The sequence below is a fragment of the Drosophila eugracilis genome, unplaced genomic scaffold, assembly GCF_018153835.1.
Source record: "Drosophila eugracilis isolate 14026-0451.02 unplaced genomic scaffold, ASM1815383v1 contig_2154, whole genome shotgun sequence".
Lineage (NCBI taxonomy): Eukaryota > Metazoa > Arthropoda > Insecta > Diptera > Drosophilidae > Drosophila > Drosophila eugracilis.
In genome coordinates, this window is record NW_024573038.1 from 2,586,612 (window position 1) to 2,613,445 (window position 26,834).

General features: G+C 38.2%; 4 protein-coding genes across 6 annotated transcripts; 2 read left to right on the forward strand and 2 right to left on the reverse strand.

Annotated features, from left to right (window-relative positions):
* Positions 1-571: 571 nt before the first annotated feature.
* LOC108108621 (short/branched chain specific acyl-CoA dehydrogenase, mitochondrial) lies at positions 572-5,751 on the forward strand. Its single transcript, XM_017216720.1, has 4 exons — positions 572-719; positions 793-901; positions 4,080-4,558; positions 4,922-5,751. The coding sequence occupies exons 1-4, from the start codon at positions 684-686 to the stop codon at positions 5,543-5,545; spliced, it is 1,248 nt and encodes a 415-aa protein (XP_017072209.1). The 5' UTR covers positions 572-683; the 3' UTR covers positions 5,546-5,751.
* A 2-nt stretch (positions 5,752-5,753) lies between these two features.
* Positions 5,754-6,699, reverse strand: LOC108108622 (ninjurin-1). Its single transcript, XM_017216721.1, has 3 exons — positions 6,447-6,699; positions 5,967-6,121; positions 5,754-5,914 (listed from the first exon to the last, which is right to left on the reverse strand). Exons 1-3 carry the CDS (start codon positions 6,697-6,699, stop codon positions 5,783-5,785), a joined length of 540 nt encoding a protein of 179 aa, XP_017072210.1. The 3' UTR covers positions 5,754-5,782.
* Positions 6,700-8,197: 1,498 nt separating this feature from the next.
* On the forward strand, positions 8,198-21,537 carry LOC108108532 (long-chain-fatty-acid--CoA ligase 5). 3 transcript variants are annotated; one of them, XM_017216604.2, is made up of 8 exons: positions 8,198-8,552; positions 11,010-11,192; positions 11,484-11,638; positions 17,980-18,153; positions 18,335-19,512; positions 19,577-19,805; positions 19,959-20,132; positions 20,195-21,537. In XM_017216604.2, exons 2-8 carry the CDS (start codon positions 11,126-11,128, stop codon positions 20,330-20,332), a joined length of 2,115 nt encoding a protein of 704 aa, XP_017072093.1. In that variant the 5' UTR covers positions 8,198-8,552; positions 11,010-11,125; the 3' UTR covers positions 20,333-21,537. The 3 variants fall into 3 exon arrangements, with proteins under 3 accessions (XP_017072093.1, XP_017072094.1, XP_017072095.1); XM_017216605.2 differs by lacking the exons at positions 8,198-8,552; positions 11,010-11,192; positions 11,484-11,638 and adding exons at positions 13,727-14,313; positions 16,666-16,873; positions 17,014-17,049; XM_017216606.2 differs by lacking the exons at positions 8,198-8,552; positions 11,010-11,192; positions 11,484-11,638 and adding exons at positions 13,728-14,313; positions 16,666-16,873.
* Positions 21,294-26,752, reverse strand: LOC108108531 (UDP-glucose:glycoprotein glucosyltransferase). The gene is made up of 2 exons (XM_017216603.2): positions 26,348-26,752; positions 21,294-26,059 (listed from the first exon to the last, which is right to left on the reverse strand). The coding sequence occupies exons 1-2, from the start codon at positions 26,574-26,576 to the stop codon at positions 21,642-21,644; spliced, it is 4,647 nt and encodes a 1,548-aa protein (XP_017072092.1). The 5' UTR covers positions 26,577-26,752; the 3' UTR covers positions 21,294-21,641.
* Positions 26,753-26,834: the final 82 nt, after the last annotated feature.

A 26,834-nucleotide genomic window follows, 5' to 3' on the forward strand; every position in this document is an offset into this window, starting at 1 on the left:
TGCCTTGGGGCCCTGTTGAGTCAGAGATGGTACTTTGGGCAATAGTTAAAAGTGAAAAAGATTATTTGTTGAAAAAATGTTGGCCAATAAGTATTTCTGCTTGTGATTATTATGAATATCCTCTTTATTTAAATAAATTCTTCTTGTTATTCAAATCATTATCTATCGATGGCTGTGCCATATCTAAGAGACCAACTGTCAAAAATGGGTTATGCGTTATTCAACACTCTCATGGTGTGTGTCTTCACTAAACCTGTTGATTTGTCTCCACTGCTACATTTTAAATTTTCTTAAAATGGAGTTTTAAGCAAGGGTTTCCAAACTTATGGGTTTGGTACTGTAGCTGTTGTTGATTATATTATATTATTAGCAGAACATATTTTTGAAGATTATTTTTTTAATAAATATTTTCTAATTGACATAATTATAAAAAAGATCTGTACAACACATAGTACCAGTCAAATCAACAAACCACCTTGCTGTGTTGAGTGTCAGCCGCCATGGTGAAAAGCTTTTTTCAAAATCTAGTTGCTCTTCCGATCGTATCTGCTGCTGGAGAATGGAAATTCACTCGCGTGTGAGCAGCCAACTGTTGCGGTGTGGTGTCTCTGGGGAGCAGTTCCGAAAGCCTAATAAAGTCCAGTTTGGCCCCTTGATTAAATTAACTTTCCACTACATTCAAGATGATGAACAGCCTGAAGAAACTGCCCATGCGCATGGTGAGTTTGACACGCCCCCAAAGTCTGACGTTGGCTTTAACTAAATTAATTTGATTTACCTTTTATTTTTTAGCTGGCCAATGCCGCTGCACGTCAGCAAAATGCTGCGATGTCCTCGGCAGCAGGTCTTCCCCCACCCCTCACTTTCTTCACCGAAGATGAGAAGATGATGAAGGAGACTGGTGAGTTTCTCTTTAGATTCATATTGATCTTAGGTGCTCTTAGTTCTGTAAATCTAACATTGGTCCCATTTTGATAAGCGTGTTTTTTTCCGTGCCAAAATTTTTAAGATATTTGTGTGGTGTTTGGTTTGACTTGCTTGTTACGTAACTCCAAGCATCGCATATTGATGATGCTCTTGTTGTTATTTATTAATATTTTCCAAATATACTAACCAGCAAAAGTCTTCGTGCACTATTGGTTGTATTCACATATTTCTATTCTTTTTTCTGCTGATAAAGTGTATTTGGTGAGGGGAAGAGCAGGGGAGTTTATTTGCCAGATAAGCACATTTTTATTTCGATAGTGGAAGTAAAATGTCACTTAATATCAGTGGGTATATCAGGTTTAGAACGTTTCTTTGAGATTTCTGTTTGAATATTACTATAAGCGATTTTCCTTATATATTTTTTCATCAAGCGATCTAATCTTGTCTATTGGCCTAATTAGCATTTTACGTAGGGGACAATTTAATAAATTCCATTTACTTTAAATATTATATAATTAGTTTTATTTCTTAATAATATAATGAAAAATATCTAAAACTAATATTTTAAAGTTAATACGGTCGTATAAATTATTGGGGCAAAAATTAGGTTATCTTCTTAAAATCATACGATTATGTTCTGATGAAAATTTTCCATTAGTAATACATTACAGATTATAGAAAAATAGTTTAAAATATTTTTTTATTTTTGATCATATGCCAAAGCACAAAAGAATAATATAATTTGCATTTATAAATAAGTAATTAAGACATAATATGTGCGAATGTGAAAATCATTTTTAAAAGTTTTAGTAATTAGAAGAGATTTTTAAATACTATATTAAAATTGTTTAAAATTAAAAAATAAACGTTTTCTAAAAATAGTTGGATATTTTGCTCCCTTTAAAAAGTATATAAGTTTCCAAAAAGCTGCCAGCTTGGCAAGTTCAAGGTCTAGCCTTATCACAAGCTTTTTTCCTAAGGTTAAAATTTTCCTCTCACCTTAGTAAGTTCTTTAACAATAATTTTAAATATTTTTCTACAATTGACCAAGAGGAATAAAATAACTTCCTAGCACGCAAAACATACCTCGCAGTAGGCTGAAGATGAAAGGGGTGGGATGCCGGCACACACCCTCCCCACGCGTAGTCTAAAAATAGCTTTTTGTTGCCGCCGCCGCTCAACTTCGAATTTCGTCGCTGCTCTTTCTGGGCTGGCCGTGGCGTTCCTCGTCGAGCAACCGGAAAAAAAATAAAAAAAAAATTACAAAGCGCGAGTTCGACTCTGATCGAGCCTCTCATTTCTCTAGAATAATAGTTAAAGCAAGGGTTGTTATTATATATTATATATTATAGTTACCTTTTATACTATCCTAAATAACTTTTCACAGGTCAGTCAGCTGTTTGGTTCTGGTTTTATTCTAAACGTCAACCGAATAGCGTTACACTTGTGATAGAGCATTAAATGCGACTGTGCCACGCCCCCTGCCCACCTGTGGTCACTGTTCTAGTGATCACGCCGGACAATCAGGGGCGTGGCACTTGGTCGGGCGCCCTTCCCTAGAGAGTTGAATTAGCTGAGTGGGAGGATTTACGTCCTACTGCAAACCATCTAATTCCTAGTTGGGAAGGTTACATTTTGTTACTCTTTAACCATCTGGTTTTTTTTTGGAAAATAATATAAAAAATAAGTTTTCCTTTGTCCCGCTTATCAATCGCCTAATTGGTCTAAATCTTATATACTAATATGTATATACATACATATATATTTCTAAGCGGGAAAGTATGTGGTCTGACTGTTGCGTAATCTGAGCTGAATGCAAAGTGGCTAAGTGCATAAACTGAAACTGGTTTTTTATACATTTCGAATGGTTTAACTATAATCGTAATGGTACAGTTAACACTTAAGCCTTAAGTTTAATGATGCGAAAATATTCTTAAATTACTTATTACTTTTAAATATTAAAATACGCAGAATAATACGTAAATTTTATTTTTTGTAAATCTAGTACAATTTCACCCTAAACTTAATAAAACAAAGTTAGTCAAATTATCAAATTAACAGGGCTAATAATTGGAGGGCTTCAGTTAAATAACTCAAGTAAAACTCTAAGAAAATTAAAGGAAAAATCGTTATCGATTCCATTGGGACACGTCACATCTGTCAGAAAACTACTGACCCCTGCCCATATGTTTGAAAAACTAAATGAATATAAAAAGTGGATAAATTATTTACGCATTTCCCATGATAAGTAAAATAAAACATTTACCAAATGTTTGCAAAACGACAGGAAAGTTAATAGAGCAGGGAAGTCGAAGGAGTGAGAAATTTTGTGGGTGTGCCAGTTGTTGGCTTTCCAAGCAGAAAAACAATGTCAAGAAAAATGCTTTAAAAGAGATCAATAATAAATAACACGAGAGAATAATAGAATTAGCGAAGAAGACAGCTGCGAGAGCCCCACGCGATCGTAGAATTCGCTGATAAAAAACAACACACGCACAACCCACACAAAGTTATTTTATCTAATATACAAATATATATACCTTATATACATAAAGACATAGCTAAAGTTATACAAACAGAAGACGAACAGCAAACATCGCGCCCCTTAGAAGAAAAACAGGTAGAAAAGAATAAAAAGCAAAAAGCTTAAGACAACATTTTTTTAAAGAAAACGTGCACTAAAAAGTTCTCCAAAGCTTTGCCTAAACTTTGATATTAAGCTTTTCTACCGATCATTAAAATGATATGTGTATGTATATAAAATTTGTTAATTTGTTTCCATACAATCTCAAACATATGTATGTATGTAGTTTACCTCCTATTAATTTTTATTTTTATAACATTTTACTTTTTGTAAAGGTTTAAAAAATGTAATTTTTATGTAATCAACTCTTCTGATTTAAATGAAAATTTAACTATAAATATTTACTAATTACACCTTCTTAGTTCAAGAGTTTAACATTTAAGCATTTAATATCTAGAAAATAATATAACTTTGTGTTTCTTAAGCATTTGTTATTTGGTATTATTATTAAATTATATACATAAATCATAATACCTTTATATCTTATATTTACGTCTAATAGATGTAGTATATTTCTCTCAATGTATTTTAATATTAAAGTAATATCTTGTTTTCCGATTCCTTTCAGTTGCCAAGCTGGCTCAGGAGCAGATCCAGCCCTTGGTTAAAAAAATGGACTTTGAGCACAAGTTTGATTCCTCCGTGGTGAAAGCCGTTTTCGAGAATGGTCTGATGGGCATTGAGATCGACACAGAGTACGGAGGCAGTGGATGCAACTTCACGACCAACATCATCGTGGTTGAGGAGCTCTCCAAGATTGATCCCGCCGTGGCCGCCTTTGTGGACATCCACAACACTCTGGTCAACTCCCTGATGATCAAGTTCGGTAATGCTGAGCAGAAGGCCAAGTACCTGCCTAAATTGGCTCAGGAGTATGCTGGAAGCTTCGCCCTGACTGAACCCGGAGCAGGATCAGATGCCTTCTCCCTTAAGACTGTGGCTAAGAAGGATGGCAACCACTATGTGATTAACGGCTCCAAAATGTGGATCTCCAACTCTGATGTGGCTGGAGTGTTCTTGATCTTCGCCAATGCCAAGCCAGAGGATGTAAGTAGAGATATATACAGTTTTTGTTGGTTCATTCCGTTTAGTTTAGTTTTCACTTTTTTACAAGCTCCTTATCGATCGTATAATATTTTCCACAGCTTATCTTTATGTTTTTCTTAACGATTGCCATCTAATCTTTATTGGTTCAAAGTTCAGTTGATTAATGGTCGTTAAGTAATCAAGCGTTTAACATATTTTTAAATAGGACATTTAAAGAAAATATATTTTAATGGTCATTATTCAGTCACTAAATTTTTGTCCCTATTTGCCTTAAACTTATTAAGCTTATCTTTATAAAGAGATGGAAGTTTTTAGTTTTCAGTATTCCAAGCAGGTCACTAATATTTCACAAATTTATTGCAGGGCTACCGTGGCATCACCACCTTCATTGTGGATCGTGAGACCCCCGGTCTGATCGTTAACAAGCCTGAGGACAAATTGGGCATTCGTGCCTCCGGAACCTGCCAGCTGACCTTCGACAATGTGCGCGTGCCTGAGGAGAACATCCTGGGAACCTTCGGACATGGTTACAAGTACGCCGCCGGCTTCCTGAACGAGGGTCGCATTGGAATCGCTGCCCAGATGGTGGGTCTGGCCCAGGGTACCTTCGATGCCACAATCCCTTATCTGCTAGAGCGCAAGCAGTTCGGAGATGCTATCTTCAACTTCCAGTCGATGCAGCATCAGATCGCCACTGTTGCCACAGAAATCGAGGCTGCCCGTCTGATGACCTACAACGCTGCTCGTCTGCAGGAGCAGGGAGTTCCCTTCCAGAAGGAGGCTGCTATGGCCAAGTACTTCGCCTCGGAGGTGGCCCAAAGGGCGGCCATCAAGTGCGTTGACTGGATGGGAGGCGTTGGCTTCACCCGCGATTTCCCCCAGGAGAAGTACTACCGTGACGTGAAGATCGGAGCCATCTACGAGGGCACCACCAACATGCAGCTCAGCACCATTGCCAAGTGCATCAAGAAGGATTACACCGGCTAGGATGTATAGTTTTACCCAACCAACCCCCCACACAAGCTGAGATATCGTACGTCAGATACGTCAAGTGCATTTATGAGTGGGAACCGCTGGAGCAATTTAGACGGCCATCCGTTATCGGTTCTCTCCATGTTACCTTAGCATTTACCACATAGTTCATTCTGTTATATTGTATTAAATACAATTAAAATATATACACATATAAAATATATAAGAAATTTATTTGTTTATGGATAGTTTTCAGTGGCTGCCCCCATCAGTTGTTGTGAAGGCCGCCAGCAGTATGTTGATCACAGTAATCATGAAAACTCCCATCACCAGCAGATCATTGGTTCTCTCATAGCTTCGGTTCTTAAAACGCTTGAGTCGTCGCTGTGTGATTTTCTTATTAGTAAGTTTTACTATTTATGTTTTTCTTACATACCTTAAATATCAGCATTATTCCAACCAAAAGCTGGAGCACTAGGGAAAGTATCACCATAATCATACTGTATATGTAGGTGGAGGCCTTGTCGTTGTAGGTGATTAAAAAGCGCAGTTGATTTGCATTCGCCGAAAGCAAAGCTATATCCATCAGACCTGGAAAATTGGATCCAAATTTCGATAGAGTATTAAGAATATAATGGAGTACTTAGCATACAAAAACAAACGTTGTTATATAAACTAAAATAAAATGTATTTATAATGAAATTACAAAAACTCACTAAGAGAAGTTACTGGAAATATATTAATTAGAACCAGAATTCCAACGATAGTGAATCGAGTTTATCCTAGCATTTCTATTATTATTTAATACTTATATTTTTTGCTTGATAATTTCGGTTAGTACTTTACAAGTTATATTTCAATTGGGAAACCACATCATGATAAGAGTATTTACTATTTTTAAGTATTGTGTTTTTACCTTCAGCCACATTTTTGTTTGCCGCATAGCTGTTCCCTGCAGACAAATCAAGGGAACATTTCTTGTTTGTTCCCTTCGATTTCTGCAATTTACTGGAAAATCCTAGCTCGAACTGCTCATCTTTAATATCCACCTGTATATCTGGATCCAAATCCCTTCCTGGACCGCAACATGGTCCACTGCTTGTACTGGCAAAACTCCCGCCGGAGCTGGGAGAATCGTCCAGAGATATTTTCACCTCGCTGTTGTCCATTGTTCGAGGGTTCACCGAACAATAAGCATTTAAATACTCTTCTTTGAAAAATGCGAAAAGCTTACTTCTGTTTTTGAGCGTAGAAACCGCAGTTCAACTGTGGTTAAATGATAAAACAAGGAATGACACTGACCGACCTGGCTATCCAAAAAAAATGGGTCATCAGCCGACCTCAAAAGTATCTGATGGGTTGAGATACTCACTAAACATGCTTGCCTTAAAGTATGCTAAGGAAACTAATTTAAAATGAATGTAAATTGGTTGTATAAAATAAATTTTTAATCAAATTTACATGAAACTGAGAAGTTTTTTTTTGATTATCCCCACTTCAAGAACCCTTTTGTTTTATGTTTCGTAAGGGAAGCGGTAAAAAGGCACAGATCCTGAATAAACAAGGGCAACGTACACAACATTTTTGGGATGCCAGACCAGACTTTTCAGTTTAACCTGATTCAGATAGTTCAACTCACACATTCTGTCCTCCCCCTTTATTTAAAGAGCTCTTTAAAAATTGACATATAAATCGGGACACCATTTTAAAAGTAATTATAGATTCTCCGTCAATAAAGTTTTGAAACTTAACAGACAGCTGTCGCATGTGTGCCAGTATCCCATTGAGCAAGTGAGGGGAGATAGAAAAGTTCTGATTTGATTGCATTTTATATAAAGATTTAAAGAATGTATACCTAATAGAATACATTGGTTCTGAAATTATAATTAATCAGTCTCTTAATATGCCATTTATGAGGTGAAAATAATTGTATTTTTTAAATAAATGATGGAAAAATAAAACTTTCAGAAGTTCTACTGTTTCAAACAGATTTTTCAATGTCATTGAACCAAACATTATCGAACAGCCCACGAATGTGTTGCCGCATTGCAGGAGTGAAAGGAGCAAGTGCGTCACGACACCCCCACGTTGTTCGTGGTCTTAAAAAAACAGCCGTTTGTCTGCGGCTCTTATCCTTTGGTCCCGCGCTTTCTCTCTCCCATGAATCGCCACTAAAACTGACAGACACAATTGCTCTCTCTTTTGGCAACCGGCTTTCTCTCTGCTCCCTGGCACCCCCTATCCATCACCCTCTTCCTCTGAAGGTCTTGTGTAGCACGTGTAGTTTGTTTGCCACTTTGTTCGTTGTTTGTTATGACTGGAGCTGGCGCTCTCCCACATGGCGCTTTCCATCTCTCTTTCTGCTCAACTCTCTTGCACTTAACGAAAAGTGGATGTTGAAGTATATTCCAAAGGTATTGAATAAAAAATGTATATTAAAAATTAGCTGGGAAAGGATTAGAAGAGGCTTTTAAGTTTTAAGTCTATTTTAGTCCACATATATTTGCACCTCATTTTTCCACGTGTATGCATCCCCTCTCTATCTCTAGCCGGGTTTGCCTCTCTGTGTGGCTTCATTCATGCGATTGCGGTTGCCGTTGTTGATTTAGGTGTTGTTAGTGTAGTTGCACGCATGCTCAAAACAGAGACTCAAATGCTAACGGACTTTGGTACCGAGGTTCTGGGTTCTCGGTTGTGGGTTCTCAGTTCTCGGTTCTCTGTTGGCAGTTTTCAGTTCTGTTTCGAACGTCGGACCGTTTAGCAGTAATTTTTTCAGTTTTCGGTTTTTCGGTATTTCATGCTCGGTTCTAAGACCTTTCCTCTCTCTTTTCGCCCAATGCCTATACGCCCCCCCAAAACGACCCGGTAAAAAAAACGATAGGGGGAATCCGCGAGTGCCGAAACGTAAACTTTTCATTGATTTTCCCAGGCTAATTTAGGTTCATGGATATACGGCCTGTGGCTAAATATAAATAAACCCGACAAATGTGTTTCACCTACGAGTAGTCCAGATTAGTCCTAGGTAAGTTCTTTGAGGTTTGGAAGAGACCAATGAAAATCAATGACCAAAAATTGCATGAGCCCGCCTTGACCTCAGTAGGCTCCATTTTCTCTCTTGCTCTTTGTTATCCTCCTTCCTGCGACCCATCGTCCTCTTTCGTTTGTCTCTTCTTGTTTGGCCAAAACCTGATTTGACCCGGCTATCAAGAAAACTGCCTATAAAATCAATAGCACGGCCTAAACACACTTATTTATATTGCATAATATAAGCACGTTCCATTATGTGGAACACAAGAAGCCGAGTCTTCATTTATTATAATGGAATACCAGTCTTTAAGAGCATTGGTGACCAAGAAAATGAAAACAAATGTTCAATGGCTTCTCATTACAATCCTCTGTAGAGTACGTTTTATAGAAACCACTTTACAAATTTATATTTTATTAAGATATAGAATATTTAAAACAAATCTTGAACGTTAAAATTAAAAATGTGCCAATCTATAAGATACATATACTGAGTATAGTATACTCGTATATATATCAAAACACTGATTGGGTATTATTTTAGCCTGGAGCCTACATGTTTGCACTTGTTTTTGGGCCGTCAGTCTGCATTGTCCAAAGACGAATAATCTGCTTAGTGAGAGGGCCTCGACCAGATGTCTGGGTGCAAAGTTTCACTCCCGGACTGATAAAGGTTTCCCTGTTCTGGCTGTTCCTCTGCTGCCCCATGCCTTATCACCAGTCCCAAGGCTTGGGATGCGCTCCACTGGCCTCTTGTGTTTATGTGGGTGAAGTGGGTCGGTCTGCTCGGTGGCACTATGGCGTTTGCGTTTGCATTCGCACAGAGCAGTGTACAAATCGCAGAAATGGCAAACCAAAGCGGATTAAAAATTCACACTGTTGCCAAGAATATTTCCCTGACTGCATTTAACTTAGTAAATGAAATATCCAATTATCCAATATTCGGTATCAACTTATCCTTTGTATGAATGGTATCCAACATTTATCATTTCTGTCATGGAAATTGAAAGACGTTGTTATAAGTAACAAGTACTACTCACCTCTTGAGTAGGAAATTCCGCAAAATACCGTACAAATTAATACCAAAGCTTGTCAACTTCCCATTGAATAACAATTTATTATGTTAATTATATTCACTTCACTTTGCAAATAGACTGAGAACATTCTCAATCAGCAAAACATATGTGTTAAAGTCACATGCATTTCAAAACCAGTTTAGGTTACTCTCCCTCGGATTGTAGGGAATTCCATTTAAATTTGTAATGTGGTTCAATATCTTAGCCTTAATAAATGGGAAATACTAAAATTGAATATGCTATCTTGAGAAACCCGTTTTGTTAGAATGCAGTTTACGGCAAATGTTTATACTGAAGGTTAAGAATAATTACAAATCAATGTCAGGAAATAAGCGGAAGCGAGTTCAAACATATTTATATACTTTTTTTAATTTAAGGATATAAAGTTTTCAAATATAAAAAAAGATTTAAATATTTTGAATTTTTTAACTTAAAAATTATAAACATTTACTAGCCTAGAAACCAAAATATGACTTTTTGAACACAATTTTCAATATGTCTAATAAAATATGTTCAAACGTGTTAAAGTGACCTTTTTAGATAAAGCCCTTTAAAGTTAAATGTTAACCTTTCGAACTTATATATTCATGGCGATTATTAAAAGTAATTGTCAAGATTTTTGGGGTCAAAATAAAACAACTTGCCTTAATGGAAATATGAAAAACGAAAAGACAATAATATATATATATATAATATATATAATAATAATAATAAAGCGCATTAGAGCACCTTCATTGCCAACTCAAATCTTAATAGCTTTATTGTTCGTATTACAGTTGCAGTTTTTTAAGGCTTTTTGTTTCAGAGACTGATAAGAAGCATTAAAAACAAAGCAGATAAAGCCATAATCGTTCGGTTGATGGACAAGTGCAGGTCTGTCTAACATAAATCGCTGTTTATAGGTACATTTCATCATTTTAAAGTATTTAAAATATATGAGACATCATATTTAGACATTGACCACTGGACTTTGGGACATTTTTTTAAATTTAGACATTGCTTCCCATATCTAGTCAGCTGAATCTATCCCGAAAACCGAGCAACTGCTGTCCAATTTAAATAATTATCCTGAATTGAACGCATTTTTATTGTTGTCACTTGACTTGCCAAGGGGCCAATGGCAATTACCGATCCATAAAGAGGAATATAGGTAAAACTGTGCATATGGATTACCCTCTAATTAGGCGGAAAATGAATGGTATTCGTATGTTGCGGTTTTGCCCTCTGGTTCAGCTTGATTGCACTCGGTTGGCATGAGAACCGAGATGTCTTATTAAGTCCTCTATCCAAGTGCAATGTTTCCCAAAAAACCTGCAATTATACACCTTTAATGTAGAACTTTTAACTAATGTGTGCACTTTTATTGATTTTTTTTGCAGGCTGTCTTTTGCGGGCAATCATTAAGCTAAACACGTAACATTCACTCAGGTAGCAAAAACAACTATAAACTACAACAAACAATAAAAAACAATAATATAAGTAAGGAACGAAAACGATGACGCCGGAGAAATCAGTTATGGCCTACGTCAATCATTTGATAGTCAGCAATTTTTCATATTTCTGTAAGTATTGTTTGGCAAGGGTTATTACGTTTTTTGTTTTCAAACATAAAAGTAATGTAAATGGAAAATATACGAGTTTTTATGACACACATTAACATTAAATATTAAAATTTGTATCGTAATAATAAGTAGAGTATCCACCATATATAATACAGTACACATTTTTGTCATATTCCTAAAATAAATATACAGAATTAACCTTGTCTATTTCTATTTAAAGATTATTATTTTTAATGTAATTTTAATATCTTTTTTATAGTTTCTATACTTATCTGTATAATTCATTTTTAGGGGATGAAATTGATGGCTATCTGTACTATCTGGGCGGCACTCTGGGAACCGTGACCCTAGGAAGCCTGGCAGCCAGTATTGCATACTATTTTGCTACGAGACCCGTACCGGAACGACCGTTAGTGCCTCTGGAAAACCAATCCCCGCTGCTAGAGGTATGATGATTTCGCAATTGATCGACTTCGATCTCATCAATTACATCATTGAATATTCAATTTGGGAATTGTTTGTCTTAAGTTTTCTGTTTTCTTTTGCTGCTAGCTGTTTTTCTTCTTCTCATTCTGATTTTCTAAGGTTTGGTTCTATTTGAGGTAGACCAGGCGAATCCAAATGCCGTATCATATGGGCCAAGAAAAAAGCTTTGATGTGCACATGTCCACAATCACGTTGAGTGCGATCACGATTCGGATTCCCAAAAACTGATTCTGCTTCGTTGTTGTCGTCACATGATTTTCACACATTTTCACCATTTCGATTTTCATTTCGCCTTTGTTTGCCTTTATTCTTCGACTTTTAGCCATGACGTCTTTGGCACAGTGGTTCAAAAACCAATCAAAATGGATGCACCACACCTCACGCTCTAATTGAGTGGCGGGCAGTGAAATTCCTGTTGCCAAGACTGCAACATTCTCGCTGATAAATTATCAAATGACAGCGGCACGACAATAATAAATCTTGTCATGGCTCAATTGGCATTTTCCCCTAATTAGTCGCCTGGTTCTCTTAATTTCGATCTATGCAAATATTTCGTACCCCCTCCCACAAACGCCACATGAATGTCAGAGGCATTTCCTCCAACTGACACTCGCCGGCATTTGCCTCACGCGTTTTCCTCTCAGTTGGTGTTGGTGCAACGGACCTTTCCTTTTGTGTTGATGTCATGTAAATAAACAAATATTGACACAATACCATATTTCTCGCGGTATTTGGCATTGCCAAAATGGCAAAGAACATATTTTCGAGGGGTTAAAGGTTTGTGACACAGTGGAAAACAATGAGTTAGTTGGTTACTAAAATGAATTTTCGTTGAGTTTAATAAAAATATATAGATTAAAGAGCTCATTTATATAGTTCCTATATTTTTTGGAAAAAGCAATAGTTAAGGTTCTAGTATGGGTACAGAGTAAAGGTAGGGAACAGTGGGCTTACAGTAATATAATTAATAATTTGAAAAGTGTATAGGTATTACTTATAATAAAGTTGTGATAACGTCACTTTATATCCTATCCTCAGTATTCTTAGAAATGTAAAAAAATCAACTAAATATGGCAGCTCTTAAAATGAGTGTACATAAGTTACAAATATACTAAATGTAAGGTTTATACTTTTGGATTATTTATTTATTTATATTTATATTTATTTGATACATTCCAAATTAGTTTTAATATTCAGTATTTCACTTTTAAAATATGACATTTTTGCGGTTAGAACTGGTTCAAATCAGTTTCAAATTATTTCAAAAATAATTTTCTTCTGTAATTGTAACTAAATTGAACAGTGTTCTACAATTTATTTACAAATAAGAACAATCCTAAGCCTTGAATACTTTACATTTTATTAATTTATTTCAGCTTCTTAGAATTTGTACCCCTATATGCATACACTAAAAACTTAAAAATTTAACAAATTCGTCATAAAACAAACAATGAACGAACAGCACAATAATAAGGAAATGTCAGACTTTTGACACGACAGGGCCAACCTGTCTACTCGTACATATGAGCAGGTACATTTGCGTACGCGGTTGTAAAACAAGTTCTATGCGAAATTATGCATTTTCTAATGTTAGTCATAATGTGTGTTTGTTCTGTCTGGTCTGGCGATGCGAGTGGAAATGCAAATGAAAATGCACCAAAGTATTTGGCACACTCTTTCTCTTTTATAGAGTGTTTTCCAATATATGAACACTAAACCTGCTAATGAGTGCAAATGGAGGTGCAAATGAAATGATAAATACGTGCCAGGTATACTAGCTATGAGGCAATGCCCTGAGGATTTCATACGAAGAGTAAATTAATTACACATTCATTCAAAATTTAGTGTTTCAAAATGAACAGTTTTGTAATTCTTTTAGAACTGAATTATTTAATTTTCTTAAATATTTGTTATTATAATACATTTTTTTATATAATTCTTTAATTGTTATTATCATTAATTATAATTAATTATTAATTATTATTTAAAAATAATCCATATATAATCCAAAATATACATAAAATTCTCAGCTTTTATACCAAAAAGTAAACAAACGGTTTCTATTTATATAATGTGAAAAGTGGGCGTGGCCCTCTCTTATGAACCATAAATCATTTTGGTTATTAAAGAGTTGAAAAACCGCTGTCACTAGCATATATTTGTATTACCCCCACTCTATTAAGATATATCGCCCAAAGGCGTTTTCGATCGCGTGTAGCGTAGTAAAAGGAAAATTCAGGCAGGCGGACAACTTGATCGGCGGGTCACAAAACAAAAAATTAGAACAAAACTATCTAGCAAAGAGAAAAAGAAAAACGTTTAATATCAAAATAAGAACATATAAACGAATAAAATTCCTAGCCGAGCGATGCAATCTTCTTCATGATCCCCACGTAAACCCCCAAAATTCTACTCTCAATTCTGCTCATTTTCTCTCCCAAAAGAAGATTCCTCGGGCCGGCCAAAATCATTTTTAGCCACGGCCAATATTTTACTTCTGCCATTCAGTTCGAAATTCAACATCGTGTCGCGCAGATCGTGGCGGGCTCAAACCCCTAGAATATATATTTCAAATTAGAAAGATACCCAAAAGAAAAAAAAAACGAAAAACAAGCAACAACAACAGCGACATAATGTACATATCGCAGATATATATCTATGAAACAAACGTATTTTTTATAAATAATAGCTCGTGTATACTAAATAAAACGAAAATAAAGAGCGAAAAAACGCACGACAATTTGCAACAAATTGACAAAAATACAAGCGTTTAATCTCATTACGTAAAGCGCAAGAACCAAAAAAAAATGAGAATAAATGTTCAAAAAAGTGGAAGGAAAATAACTAAGAAAAATTAAAAGATTTTCGAATGGAAATCGATTTGCCAAAGTGTCAAAGTGCCGTCGCCATTGCCACGTGAACTCAGCCCCTCAAGTTCAAGTTCACACATTTTCTATACTCAAAACATCTAAGGAAACCCCACAACCACACAGAATTATTTATATACTTAATTTTTAACACGATTTTGATACTAATTTGGCTTGATGTATGTTAGCGGTTTTATTGGTTTGGTTTTCTTATCGTAAACAGCTTTATTGAAGTTTTTATTCTTTATTGTGTTTTACCAATTTTCATAAATACAATTTTATAGTTCTGTATATTTAAAGAGATTTTCCTGATCGTACCAAAGAATTTTTGGGCCATGTGCACTTCTGAACGAAAATGCTTTTGCAAAGCAATTTTAAATTATTACATTAGCTCTTTATTTGAAACTGAATACAAAGGGAACATTCTTTTCTTTAAAAAGAATCAATTCTTTTTTATAATTGAAAGCAGACTTTAGCAATATTTTTTTTATCGGATTATGTATAAAAATTCTAATTAAAATTAAAAGAGTTCTCCTCAAGCCTACATTTATTTGGCTAACCTTAACATTTAATTCTTTTAAAATTCATTTATGTAAAACATGCCAACAACCCATCTTAATCAATCAAGCTAAATGTCAGGAAGGAAAACCCACTGTACATACATTTGCCTAAGTGTAGTATTTGGTGTTATAATCAATCTAACCAAAAGCGGTTCAAGAATTTCGTATAAACCTGACATAACAAGAACTGTGAACAAATTTTATAAAGAAATTAGTGGCGTTTAAGTACTAGAGAAGAAACATATATGAAATCAGCGAGTTAGCAAAAAATGTGCCAGCCACCTGGAAACAAATAATGAAAAATCTTCCTAAACGACCTTGAAATTCCCGCACATTTTCTTTCGGCATCTTTTGTTTTTTTTTTAACAAAATAAATATGCTGCCAAACTATTGATATGCTGAAGATCCAAGTGAAATTCTTCTAGATTCATTCATTTCTTTTCTTCTGCTTTTGCCCTTTTTGTGGCCAAAAGTTTATGACCGATTTTATGACCACCACAATTACCATAACTCAAAGATGAATTGCTCATTGAGGAAAATGTTTGCTCTCTGCCAATTGCCTCAGAACATCCCAATGAGGCCCGAAGCGCGTTCCCCATGACTCAGTTCGCGATCGCCTCTAGTAAATGCTCATTTTCCTTCTTTTTTTGCAAATATTATTCAATGTATTCTGGTCTGTGTGTGTGTGTGTGAAAATATGTTTTAAATTTTTTTTGTGCTTTTAATTTTATTTCATTTTATGCGGCCACACAGACGGGTCTCATAGATAACAACAGAGTGGAACGTTTTTACCCCCAAACGAACTATTTATAAATTAATTTGGGGCAGGCCAAGCAAAATCCGCAGACGACGCCTTGTCGATATATTGTTGCCCATTCTCTCTCTTTGCCTCTGGCTTCTTTTTATACCAATCTCTCTTTGTATTTTCCTAGCCCCTAGTGGGACCGCCCTGCAGCTGACAATATTGAAAAATTATAAACAAAATTGACTGGGCTGCACTTGCCAAAAATATGTAAACGGACAGCCAGGCGTCATAATTATGCTGCGGTTTTCGACTTTTCGCTGGGCCTGTCAAGCGATGCAAATGAGCGCAATTGAGGGCACTTTGTAAAGGTTTTAAAAAGATATTTGCCGGCATCTGGGAGATTTTTAAAAAAAGATCAATTTTAAGATTAAGATTTTCACAAACATTTCACAAGGATATAAGCTTTTTTATAATAAATAGGTCTATGCAGGTAGGCAGCTTAGAAAATCAGTAAAAAGCTAAAACACTGAAAGCTATATTTTAAATGTAAAAGAATTACTTAACCACTTTACCACATACAATATACCATGCCATAATCTCTTACCACACACCTTACAATTGCAAACCAAAAATGTATTTTTATCGCGCGCTAATTAGCTTTAAATCGTTCTTAATTCGGTTATGAAATGGTGATCTGTACGGTAGAACTTCCCTTGGGCAAATCAAACGCGAGATTCCCTTGGCAATAAAACGGCAGATGTTAAATACAAATTGGTCAAGTAATTAGTACTAAAAGTCGTGTATGTGTTTTGCAGTCGCTTGGAAAATGTGCATATTAAATGCCGGGTGAAAACTGAATGAGCCATTAGGAAAGCCACAAGTCGAAAAAGTGTCAGAAAATCTGCAACAATAAAGTTAACCAAAAGTGATATCAAAAATTAAGAAAAAATCATGTCTTGTTGCGGCCAAATTACCAGTATACGAGTGCCCATCGAGCTAACCAATCAGAGCGATGTGCTCAAGGTAAAACTTAAAAGGAAAACCTTTCCTAAAAGAAGAACAAAAATAACTCCCTTCCACCAGATTAACTAGGCAATAACTAATATTAACTTTATTTTGCTTCTTTTATTTTGTTTACTGTCTCTTACATTTCCGTGGGCTAGATCATATACGATCATCGTCTAGATATCCACCATAGGGTATGCCTTCTCATGTGCCCCTCGGGGTATGCACTTAAAATTAACAATTTCCCTAGAGACTTGCGTCATCAATGAAATATAAACAAAATTCATTTGGAAAGCACTTTAATCTGTGGAGAACAATTATTTAAGAAAATACATTTGCATTTTGCTCATTAAAATCAGCCAGAAAAAATAAACAAACTAACTTTTAGGATCCACCTCCCTTAGCCCCCTAAAAAATATTCCCCCATCGTGGTGTATTTTGATATTCGTTCTCGTACATCAACACATTTGGCCATTGCGGTAATTTCTTTCGCAGCTGTTTACCATAAAGGAAGTGCTATATGGCGCTACTACTTTACTTTGGGGGCGCCCAAAAAAAGAAATCCCGTCCGCCGAGTGATAGGTTTATGTTTGGCCCCAAAATAAACCATACATCATAGCGATCGGCTATATAAATTTAAATGATTATTGATTTTAATCTAACAATTGGCTGTGATTTATTGTGCGAGTAGCTTAAAATAAATACACCCAAGGGGAAATGGTTTAATTGATGGACTATAAAGGCTTTCTGTTATCGAGAAGAAAATCTTTAGAATGGAAAATGTTAGTCTTTTAATATTTATATTTATTTATTAAGTTTAAACTGATATACTTTTAAAAGGATTAAAAGAGATTTAAGCTTTTTTGGTGTTATTTAATACAGACATTTTTCATGCCCTTTTAAGGTTTTCTTTCGCAACTTTAACCTCAAGCCAAACAATTCATAAATGTTCATCGTATTTGTATATATATTACCCCAATTTACAATCAGATCTGAATCACTTACCCCTTCGATCTTTTGATTGTAAATATTTGTATCCATTGAATATCTCTCTCAACGTCTCTCACTCATTGCATGACCTCGATTTCTCTGTTTCTTTTGGGGTCACCTCACTCGCTTTGCAGGGTCCAGAACAAATACACGTCTCTAAATTCTACAAGGAGTCGAAAAATGGAAAATTCGTGTCCTACATCACAGAGAATGTCCGCACCCTATACCAGACGTTTCGTGAGGGCGCCTACGCCTCCAACAATGGGCCATGTCTCGGTTGGCGCGAAACCCTGACGTCCCCATACCAGGTGAGAAGAAGTCTTTAAAATAAATAAATATTCGCTCTGTTCATATTGAATGGGTTCCTTCTTTCATTCGTGTGTTTTTTAAAAGATATTATATGTAGTTTTAAATTATTTCAAAATAATAGTCTAAACATATTTGAAATTCTCTTATTATATTATTAAAAATGATTTATAATTTCTTTAGTGGATCAACTATGACGAAGCCCTGTTACGCGCCAAAAACTTTGGCGCTGGAATGCTGGCGCTGGGAGCCCGGCCAAAACAGTTGATCGGAATTTACTCCCAGAACCGACCAGAGTGGATCCTATACGAGCAGGGCTGCTATTCGTTCTCCCTAGTGGTGGTTCCCTTGTACGACACCCTGGGTCCCGACGCCTGTGCCTTCATCATACGTCAGACCGACATGGCCATTGTGATCGTAGAAGATGATGGCAAGGCGGCCATGTTGCTCGAAAAAGCGCCACGCAGTCTAAAGATCATTGTGGCCATCAAGCCCATCCGTCAAACGACGTTGGAGCGTGCGCGCAGTCGGGGCATACAAATATTCTCCTTTATTGATGTGGAAAAACTGGGGGCCAAGGGCAATCATCCGGAGGTTCCCCCGACGGCAGAGGATCTTTGTACGGTGTGCTATACGTCCGGAACGACTGGTAATCCGAAGGGCGTGATGCTCACCCACGGAAACGTAGTGGCCGGCGTCTGTTCCGTGATCCTGCAGATGGGCGACCATCGCATACGAGCGGGCGATGTTATGATTTCCTTCCTTCCCCTGGCACACATGTTCGAACGGTGCTGCGAGAACGGAATGTACTATGTGGGCGGAAGTGTGGGCTTCTACTCCGGGGACATCAAGGAGCTTACAAATGACCTGAAGATGTTGAAACCAACCGTTATGCCGGCAGTGCCTCGTCTCCTAAATCGAGTTTACGATAAAATCCAAAATGATATCGCAGCCTCCGGATTGAAGAGAGGCCTGTTCAACATGGCTATGCGAGCCAAGGAGAAAGAGATCGCCAGGGGTGTCCTGCGAAGGAACGGCTGCTGGGACAAGTTGGTCTTCAAGAAGGTGCATCAGGCTTTTGGCGGAAATCTGCGCCTGATGGTCGTAGGCTCAGCTCCACTGGCTGGCAATGTGCTTACCTTCATGCGCTGTGCCTTGGGTTGTTTGGTCCTCGAGGGATACGGCCAAACGGAGTGCACGGGGGCCATAACTCTCACTGTTCAGGGAGATCATGTGCCCAACCATGTGGGACCCCCCGTGTCCTGCAACGCTGTTAAACTGGTGGATGTGCCAGAGATGGAGTACTTTGCCAATCAAAATACAGGGGAGGTATGCGTGCGAGGATCAAATGTGTTCCATGGGTAAGTAGACTACAAATCTTTGAGGTTTAACAGTCCTAATTATTAAATAAACATATGTTTTTAGTTATTATAAGGATCCCGAGAAGACGGCGGAAGCCATTGACTCGGAGGGCTGGCATCACACCGGCGATGTGGGCATGTGGCTTCCAAATGGAACGCTTAGGATCATCGATCGCCGCAAGCACATCTTCAAGCTCAGCCAGGGCGAGTATATAGTGCCCGAGAAAATCGAGAATATCTACACACTCAGCCAATACGTTAATCAAGTTTATGTCTATGGAGAGAGCTTAAAGGTGAGTGCTTAATATAATAATTTTTAGCTTATTACTAATTTTCTAAAAGTATAAAAAACAACGAATTCCTGTTTAAGTTTATGTTCAGCTAAAGCTAAAATATTTTTAGGTCATAATTAATCTATTTAATTAATATTTTCTAAACTCTTTTAGAGCTGCATTATCGCTGTTGTTGTACCTGATACCGATGTACTGAAACAATGGGCCACGGAGAACAATGTTCGCGGCACACTCTCCGTCCTGTGCAATAATAAGAATGTCAAGGAACTGATTATGAACGACATGCTCAATTGGGGCAAGCAGAGTGGACTCAAGTCATTCGAACAGGTGAGTTAATGATCTCTTTATGTTACATAATTGTAGAAAATATAATGAACAAAATATTTTAGGTTAAAGATGTCTATCTGCATCCGGATCCCTTCTCGGTTCAAAACGGACTGCTCACGCCAACATTCAAAGCCAAGAGGCCGCAATTAAAGAGCTACTTCAAGCCACAACTGGAGGACATGTATAAACACCTGGATTAAAGCAATACCTATATAGAATCAACAACGAATCGAACTCAAGAAACTGGGAAGCATTCATTTAAATATGCCTATACCATTTTAAACTGATGATAACAAAGACTACAGATACAGATACGAAAGCGAACTGTTTAATTTTGTAGTTTCGTCAATTCTTAGCAAGTAAGAGGAGCGCAAGATACACCACATACAGATACAGATACAAAACATATAAAATATACACGATTTCAAACTGACAAGGAGAATCCTTATGACAGCCGCATTTTTTATATAATTTAATCGAGACGCGATCCCTAACTAATACGTTAACTATATATTTCCCTTAAACACTTATGATCTAGTTCAAAGTGAATAGAAAACATTTGCGTAGTCTGAAACAAAACATATATAACTAACATATTGAGCAAATTGAATAAAATGAAAGCTTTAATTAACTATCGTATACTACACTCAGCGATCGATGCAAAACTAAAGTGGAGAACAAACTTTTTAAACTATATATTAGACACGCAAAACTAAATTAATAAGAATGAAATGTTTATCGCAAATGCTGAGAAAATACTTAAAAAATAATAATTAAACGTCAACCGAGAAGCAGATTAAACTTAATGATAAATACGGAAAAGATCCACTTCTTTGGACTGCACTGTCTGCCTTACAAATACCAAATGAAAATTTATTAATAAATTGCTAAATCAAAACACTATTTCATATTAAGAGCTAAACAATAAAGTAAAGCAGCATTATATTAAAATTATTACATAGTTTCTTTATGTAGATACAAAAGCAGGAGAATTGAAAATATAATTTGGAATAATGAAAAATAAACAAAGAATATACTGAGTTTTCGTTAATACTATTTGAATCTGACGTTGCCACCTAATGGAAAAATGTAGACACAAAATTTTTTCTAACTAAAGATGCCTGACCATCCCAAAATAAATGTTAAATGAAATACATTGTATTTGTTACTATTTACTTTAACTTTTAATACATTTGAAAAACTTTTCAACTTATAGGATCCTCGTTTTTGTAATAGTTTAATGACATTCAGTTTCATCTTAATTCAATTAGTGGCCATAGCTCTTGGAATGCAAGAATAGAAAATCGTTTGAAATTGAATTAATAGAACAATTCAGACTTTAGTGAGCTGTTTTGTTGTTTAAGATATCAATTGCATTAAGTTCTAATTAAAATGTACAAATGTGTTTAGTTGTTATGTCTGGGGATGGGTCTTAGCTAAGTAATCAAAAGTGTATCCATCAATATTTGACTTAAATTCACTAAACATGTTGATTTAACTACGCGTTGATCACAGCTCGCCGTGCTTAGGTTCATGAGAAGGCGTTACAGTGGTGACCTCTACATGATCGTCAACTGAATCATCAACCGTCGAGTCTCTGCCATGCGAATTCTCGTGATCCTCGATCCGAGCCATCAGGGTCTTCAGCTCTGCATCATAGTCCTTCCACTCGGGCACAATCCTCTGAGCGGCAGTGAGTTTTGCTTCCTTAGTCTGCGGATTGTTGCACAAGTCGATCACCTTGGCACTCTTGAAGTTGCTGTCGCTGCACCATGTCTGACACCACAGCCAATCATCGGGCAGGGATTTAATGGCCACCTGGTGAATCATATTGTTGGGCAAATCTTGATCCAGATTGGATAAACTGTTTGGATCCTGGCTGAGTGCTTGGTATTGACCTCTTAGTCGATCTCCAGCTGCAATCTTTCGGAATCTCTTTAAATCCACGACGTACAAAGCGGAAATATGGTATCGTCTGCCCATCAGATGGCTTCGCCAGTATCCTTGCTTCCAAAAGCGGAAGCCCTCCATCTCCTTGCGCGAGTCACAGAAAGGTGTGTAGGCATAGGGAGCTCCTCCAAGGTCCAAGTCATACAGTTCCTTAATATCGGTTCTTACTATGGCATCGGCATCCACAAAAATGATTTTTCTCACATTTAGTGGGAAGAGCACATCCAGGAAGAGAATCTTGTATCCCCAAATGGTCCTCTGTTTTTCTGTTTGCTGATGCAGCCAACGTGGCCATTTGTATTGGACCAACTCGTATTGGAAGTTGTACTCGCTGGCCATATGAGGCAGAAAATCAGTGAACTGTGGGGAAAGGTAGTTCTTCAAAAACCAGAATTTCACGGGCGACTTCGTGTGCTTTAGCAGGGAAACCATCATGATCCTCAGCAGACGCTCGTAGAGATGTCCCGATGCCACAGAAAAAATATTGATAGTTTCAGCATCCTCATCGGCTGCTGGCTGGTTAGAATTGCTTCCACCAAAACTGCTAGCGATACTGTTCCAAATGCCAGATTGCGCTGCCTGTTCATTATCATCAGCAAGGAGTTCCGCCTGCTGCATTCCAGGTTTCTTGGCTACCCTCAATTTAACGACATGAGATCGCAGGGAGGTTATGAGAACTTGAACTTCAGATGATCCAGCGGTGTGATGGGTATTTGTTCCTTCAATGTGACTTATGGCATAAATATCTTCGGATTTTCCCTCACGCAGGCGTAGCGACCAAGCTCCTGGATTGGCCTTCAATTGGAAATAACCCAAATTCGCCATCACTATCGTATCTACCAGAGTCGGCTGAGACTGGGTACCCAATACCAACTGCAGTCCCCTAGGCGGAGCTCCACTAGCTGCATCAAAGCAGTGACCTTCCAATAGAAGATACTCCAAATCGAATTCACTGTGCACTGGTCCACCAATATCAGTCAACTTAATGTTATCCAAATCGTATACTGCTCTTACAGCTTCAACCAGCCAGTTTTCGGGAACCTGCAACTGCTGGGTCAGCAAAGGGTTAGCAGGCAACCCACTGAATTTGGCCAAAGGACCATCGGATCTTCCGCCATTCACTTCGAATTGCACCTCTGGTTCTACAACATATCTGTAGAAGTTCTTCACAGGCATATCGCTGTGCTGGGGCACGGGAATGAGGTACAGATTCAGTTGACAGTTTAGTACCTGACGGAGCAAAATCAGTATTGGCGTTAGCTTTTGGGCTGCTCGAGAGGCGGGATCCAAAACGGCAACTATATCAAAATGGGGGAGTTTCTCCTGTTTGGGTGGCAGTTTTACAACCGAGTGATCAGTTTTGAGGTCTGTGGGCAGCTTAAAACGAGTTTTAGTTTGCCTGGGCAGCAAACTTGCATAAAGCTTGAGCAACGTATCGCTTGTGAATTCCTCGCTGACATCTTGAGCGGATTCCTTTAAGACCTGACGCACCTTATCACCGTATTGCATTGAACTAAATCTGGCCAGCAAAGCGAAATCAGCACTATCGAAGGTTTCTTCCGAGCTCAGAGGTCCATAAAGCCGGCCATTACCGATAACCAAACGCTGAGATTTATTTAGACCCAGAACACGCTGGGAATACACCCTCAACATTTTTAAGTGCAATTCTGTAGAACCAAGAATATCCTCCAGCTGAGAGGGTATCTCAATATTTTCCTTTGGTTTCTTCAGCCACTTGAGAACCTGATCCGTGGCTTCAGTTGGCGTAAGACTCTGCATGGCAGCCCAGACCAGACGATTCAGATTCTTCTTGTCTGATATGGATGAGCTTTCAGTGTTCGGAATAAATGCAAGACGGACACTTTCTCCGCTTTGTACATATTCTAAAGCGTGAGTTAGCAGGGAACGACCCGGTTCGGTCTCTAGATCCGCAAATACCCAAATCGTAAGGAACTGCAGCTTTGATCGACCAATTAATTCCGTAGACTTCTTGCCTCCAAAGTATTTAAGATTGTCCATTAATGTGGCGGTCATATCACGATTTGACAGACGATTTAAAACACCTACGTTGCCAAGATTCTTGTAGGCCACGCCATTAACATCCAGATATTTCACGTCCTCTTGGCTAAGAATCCTCTGATTCAATCTAGGCATCACGTGGGGCTGGTTCATCAAGTAATCTATGGCCACATCGCTGTCCGTCATTTCACCTTTGTAAACAGCCTTTTGCAGATTGGTGGTATGGGTCATAATCTCGGTGAAAATGGCCTCTTCGAAGTCACTATCTGCGGTAACAACGTTAGTGGGCATTGGAACACCGTTAAGCAAAGCCTGCGGTTGTCCCTTGTCGCCGAAACCCAATCGCTGAATGAACTCCGCTGCCAGCTCCCTGCCGTAGTCGTAGGTCGAATCTTCCTCCAGGAACTCCTCTGCCTTGTCATAGCTCAAGGTAGTGAACTCCTTTGTGAGTTGCTTTACTATATCTTTCTTCGTCACCACTTTGGTCTCACCCACTGCTGCATAGATGTCCGTGAGGAAGCTCAAGGCAGAACGAGCATCTTTCTTTTGAGTCACATAGTTGAAAGCACAAGTGATGGCTATGTAATCCGCAATATTATCCTTGTTGGCATCCCCTGCATTGAAGACCAAACCCAATCGAATGGGAGCTTGATGAATGACAAATGATTCAGACAGCTTAATAACACTTCTGGCTGCGGGCTGCAGGGCATCCACTACCAAAACCAAGTTGAACACATTCTTTCGAATATTCCTCAGCATGCCAGGAAACGTTGGACGCAGAAGATCCATCACGGACGAGGGCCACCTCCTGTACTGTGCATCGTTTTCAATATCGTTTACCCACTGCACAGCAGTGTCGCGGATATCGATAGCGAATTCCTTTTTGCTAGAGGCAGTGAGATCCAGAGCGAGCAGAGAACTCGCCAGGTTACCTCTCACATTATTGCTGTGCAGGCTTTCGAGAACACGCATCTCAGAGCGCAAAGTCTCAATTAGTGAATAGAGATCCATGGTGTCCGCGTCGAAGAACAGTCCGTTGATAAAGAGGGCACCATCAGGTGGTGCAACATTCAAGCTTCTACCAAATGCTTCCGTATTGTGCTTGACTTCTGCCCTCAGGCCATCCGTAACTTTGTGGGCCAACAGGGTTCTGGCCAACATGGGAAAATTATGGGCAGTATATTGTAGAATCTGCAGAGTTTCATCCCCTTGGATTTCAGCTATGGCAGCAGCGGCCTGAAGACCCAAGTCCTGGAACTCCCAGGCTTTCAGTTGAGCGATCTCATCGTTTCCTTGAAGAAGCCTCTGACGCAGTTGATCCAGAGCTCTTTTGAGTGTAGGATGCTTCTGCTTCAGCACCTTGAAATCAAAGCCCTGGACATCGGATTCATTAGCCAGATCCTCATCAGAAGTAGAACCCGCTTCTGGCTTGGGAGCATCATCCTGGCTCTTGTATTCCGTGGACTTCAGATGGAGTTCAACACCATAACCTGAGAGACGAACCGGTCGCTTATCCTTCTTGGCTAACTGATGACGCAGGATGTAACGAATCTTGCCAGCGTTGGCTTCTTTTTCCAGTAACTTATGATAGGTCCGGAATTGGGAGCTGCCCAAATCGCTATACAAAACTACAATGCGCGTATTATTCTCGCTGCCTGGAAAAATGTGATCAAAACTGTAGGTCACAACAGCGGCATCCAAACTATCCTTAGCCAGCGGCAGTTCCAATTTCTTCTGTAGCTCGTTGTAGCTGCAGGCCAGTTCGGAACCCACCTGCGCAAAAGTGAAGCCTTGACAGGATCCACTGCTCCTAAGCTCTTCGGCCAACTGGAAGTGGGTCTGAATCCTTGGCGTCAAGCTGTGCATGGAGACCACCAGCTTGAGCAACGGCAACTGGGGCGCACTGACATGGCTTTTGACCAGCTCCAAAGCGGCATTGTACTGCTGAGATTCCGTATCTGAAATGAATAATTGTTATCAACTAAACATTTGCTTTAGGAGGAGAAACACATTATAAGGCTTATAAGTCGAGGAGGAGGAGAAACACATTATGAGGCTTATAAATCGAAAATAAGCCAGTTTTAGTAAAAAAAATTATATTGTTATCGTCTTTATACTTTTTTTTTTATTAATTTTAAAAATTCGTTATACAAAATATGTTTTTGCTGTAATGTTTAGTCATAGTTTTTAATAATAGCGTTCCTATCGCAGCCTTATAAGCCTTCCCTTCATTTATTTACACAAACCATATTCATTTAGAGCCGTGTCCAACTTGGTCACCCCGGAAACGTAGTCCCAAAAGAGACCTGCCTGCTCATCGGCCAGATATTCGGCTACCTCCAGGTACAAAGGAGTCTGCGTCCACTTGGCATTGATCAGCGTGGTAATGGGATAACTCTGACTTGATTCTCCAGAAATCGGCGTATATTGCGCTAGGAGCACCACTGACACACACACAACCACGGCACGTAACATTGTTTCCACTCGTTATTGCTGGGTTTTCACTACGCACATTACGGATAAGGAATACAGGGAGGAACTTTAGGTTTTCCTTTCCACGTAACTTCACTTTTCACCAGTTTTTGGCTGGTTTTAGCCCAGTTTTTGTTAATTAAATTTAGAACTGATGTGGCGTTCGACCGGCCTGTCGCAGTGTGACCAGCCATGTAGAATATATCGATTCTTTGTTAGGTATTTCACGAACACATATTTTTATTAAATAAAATTATTAAA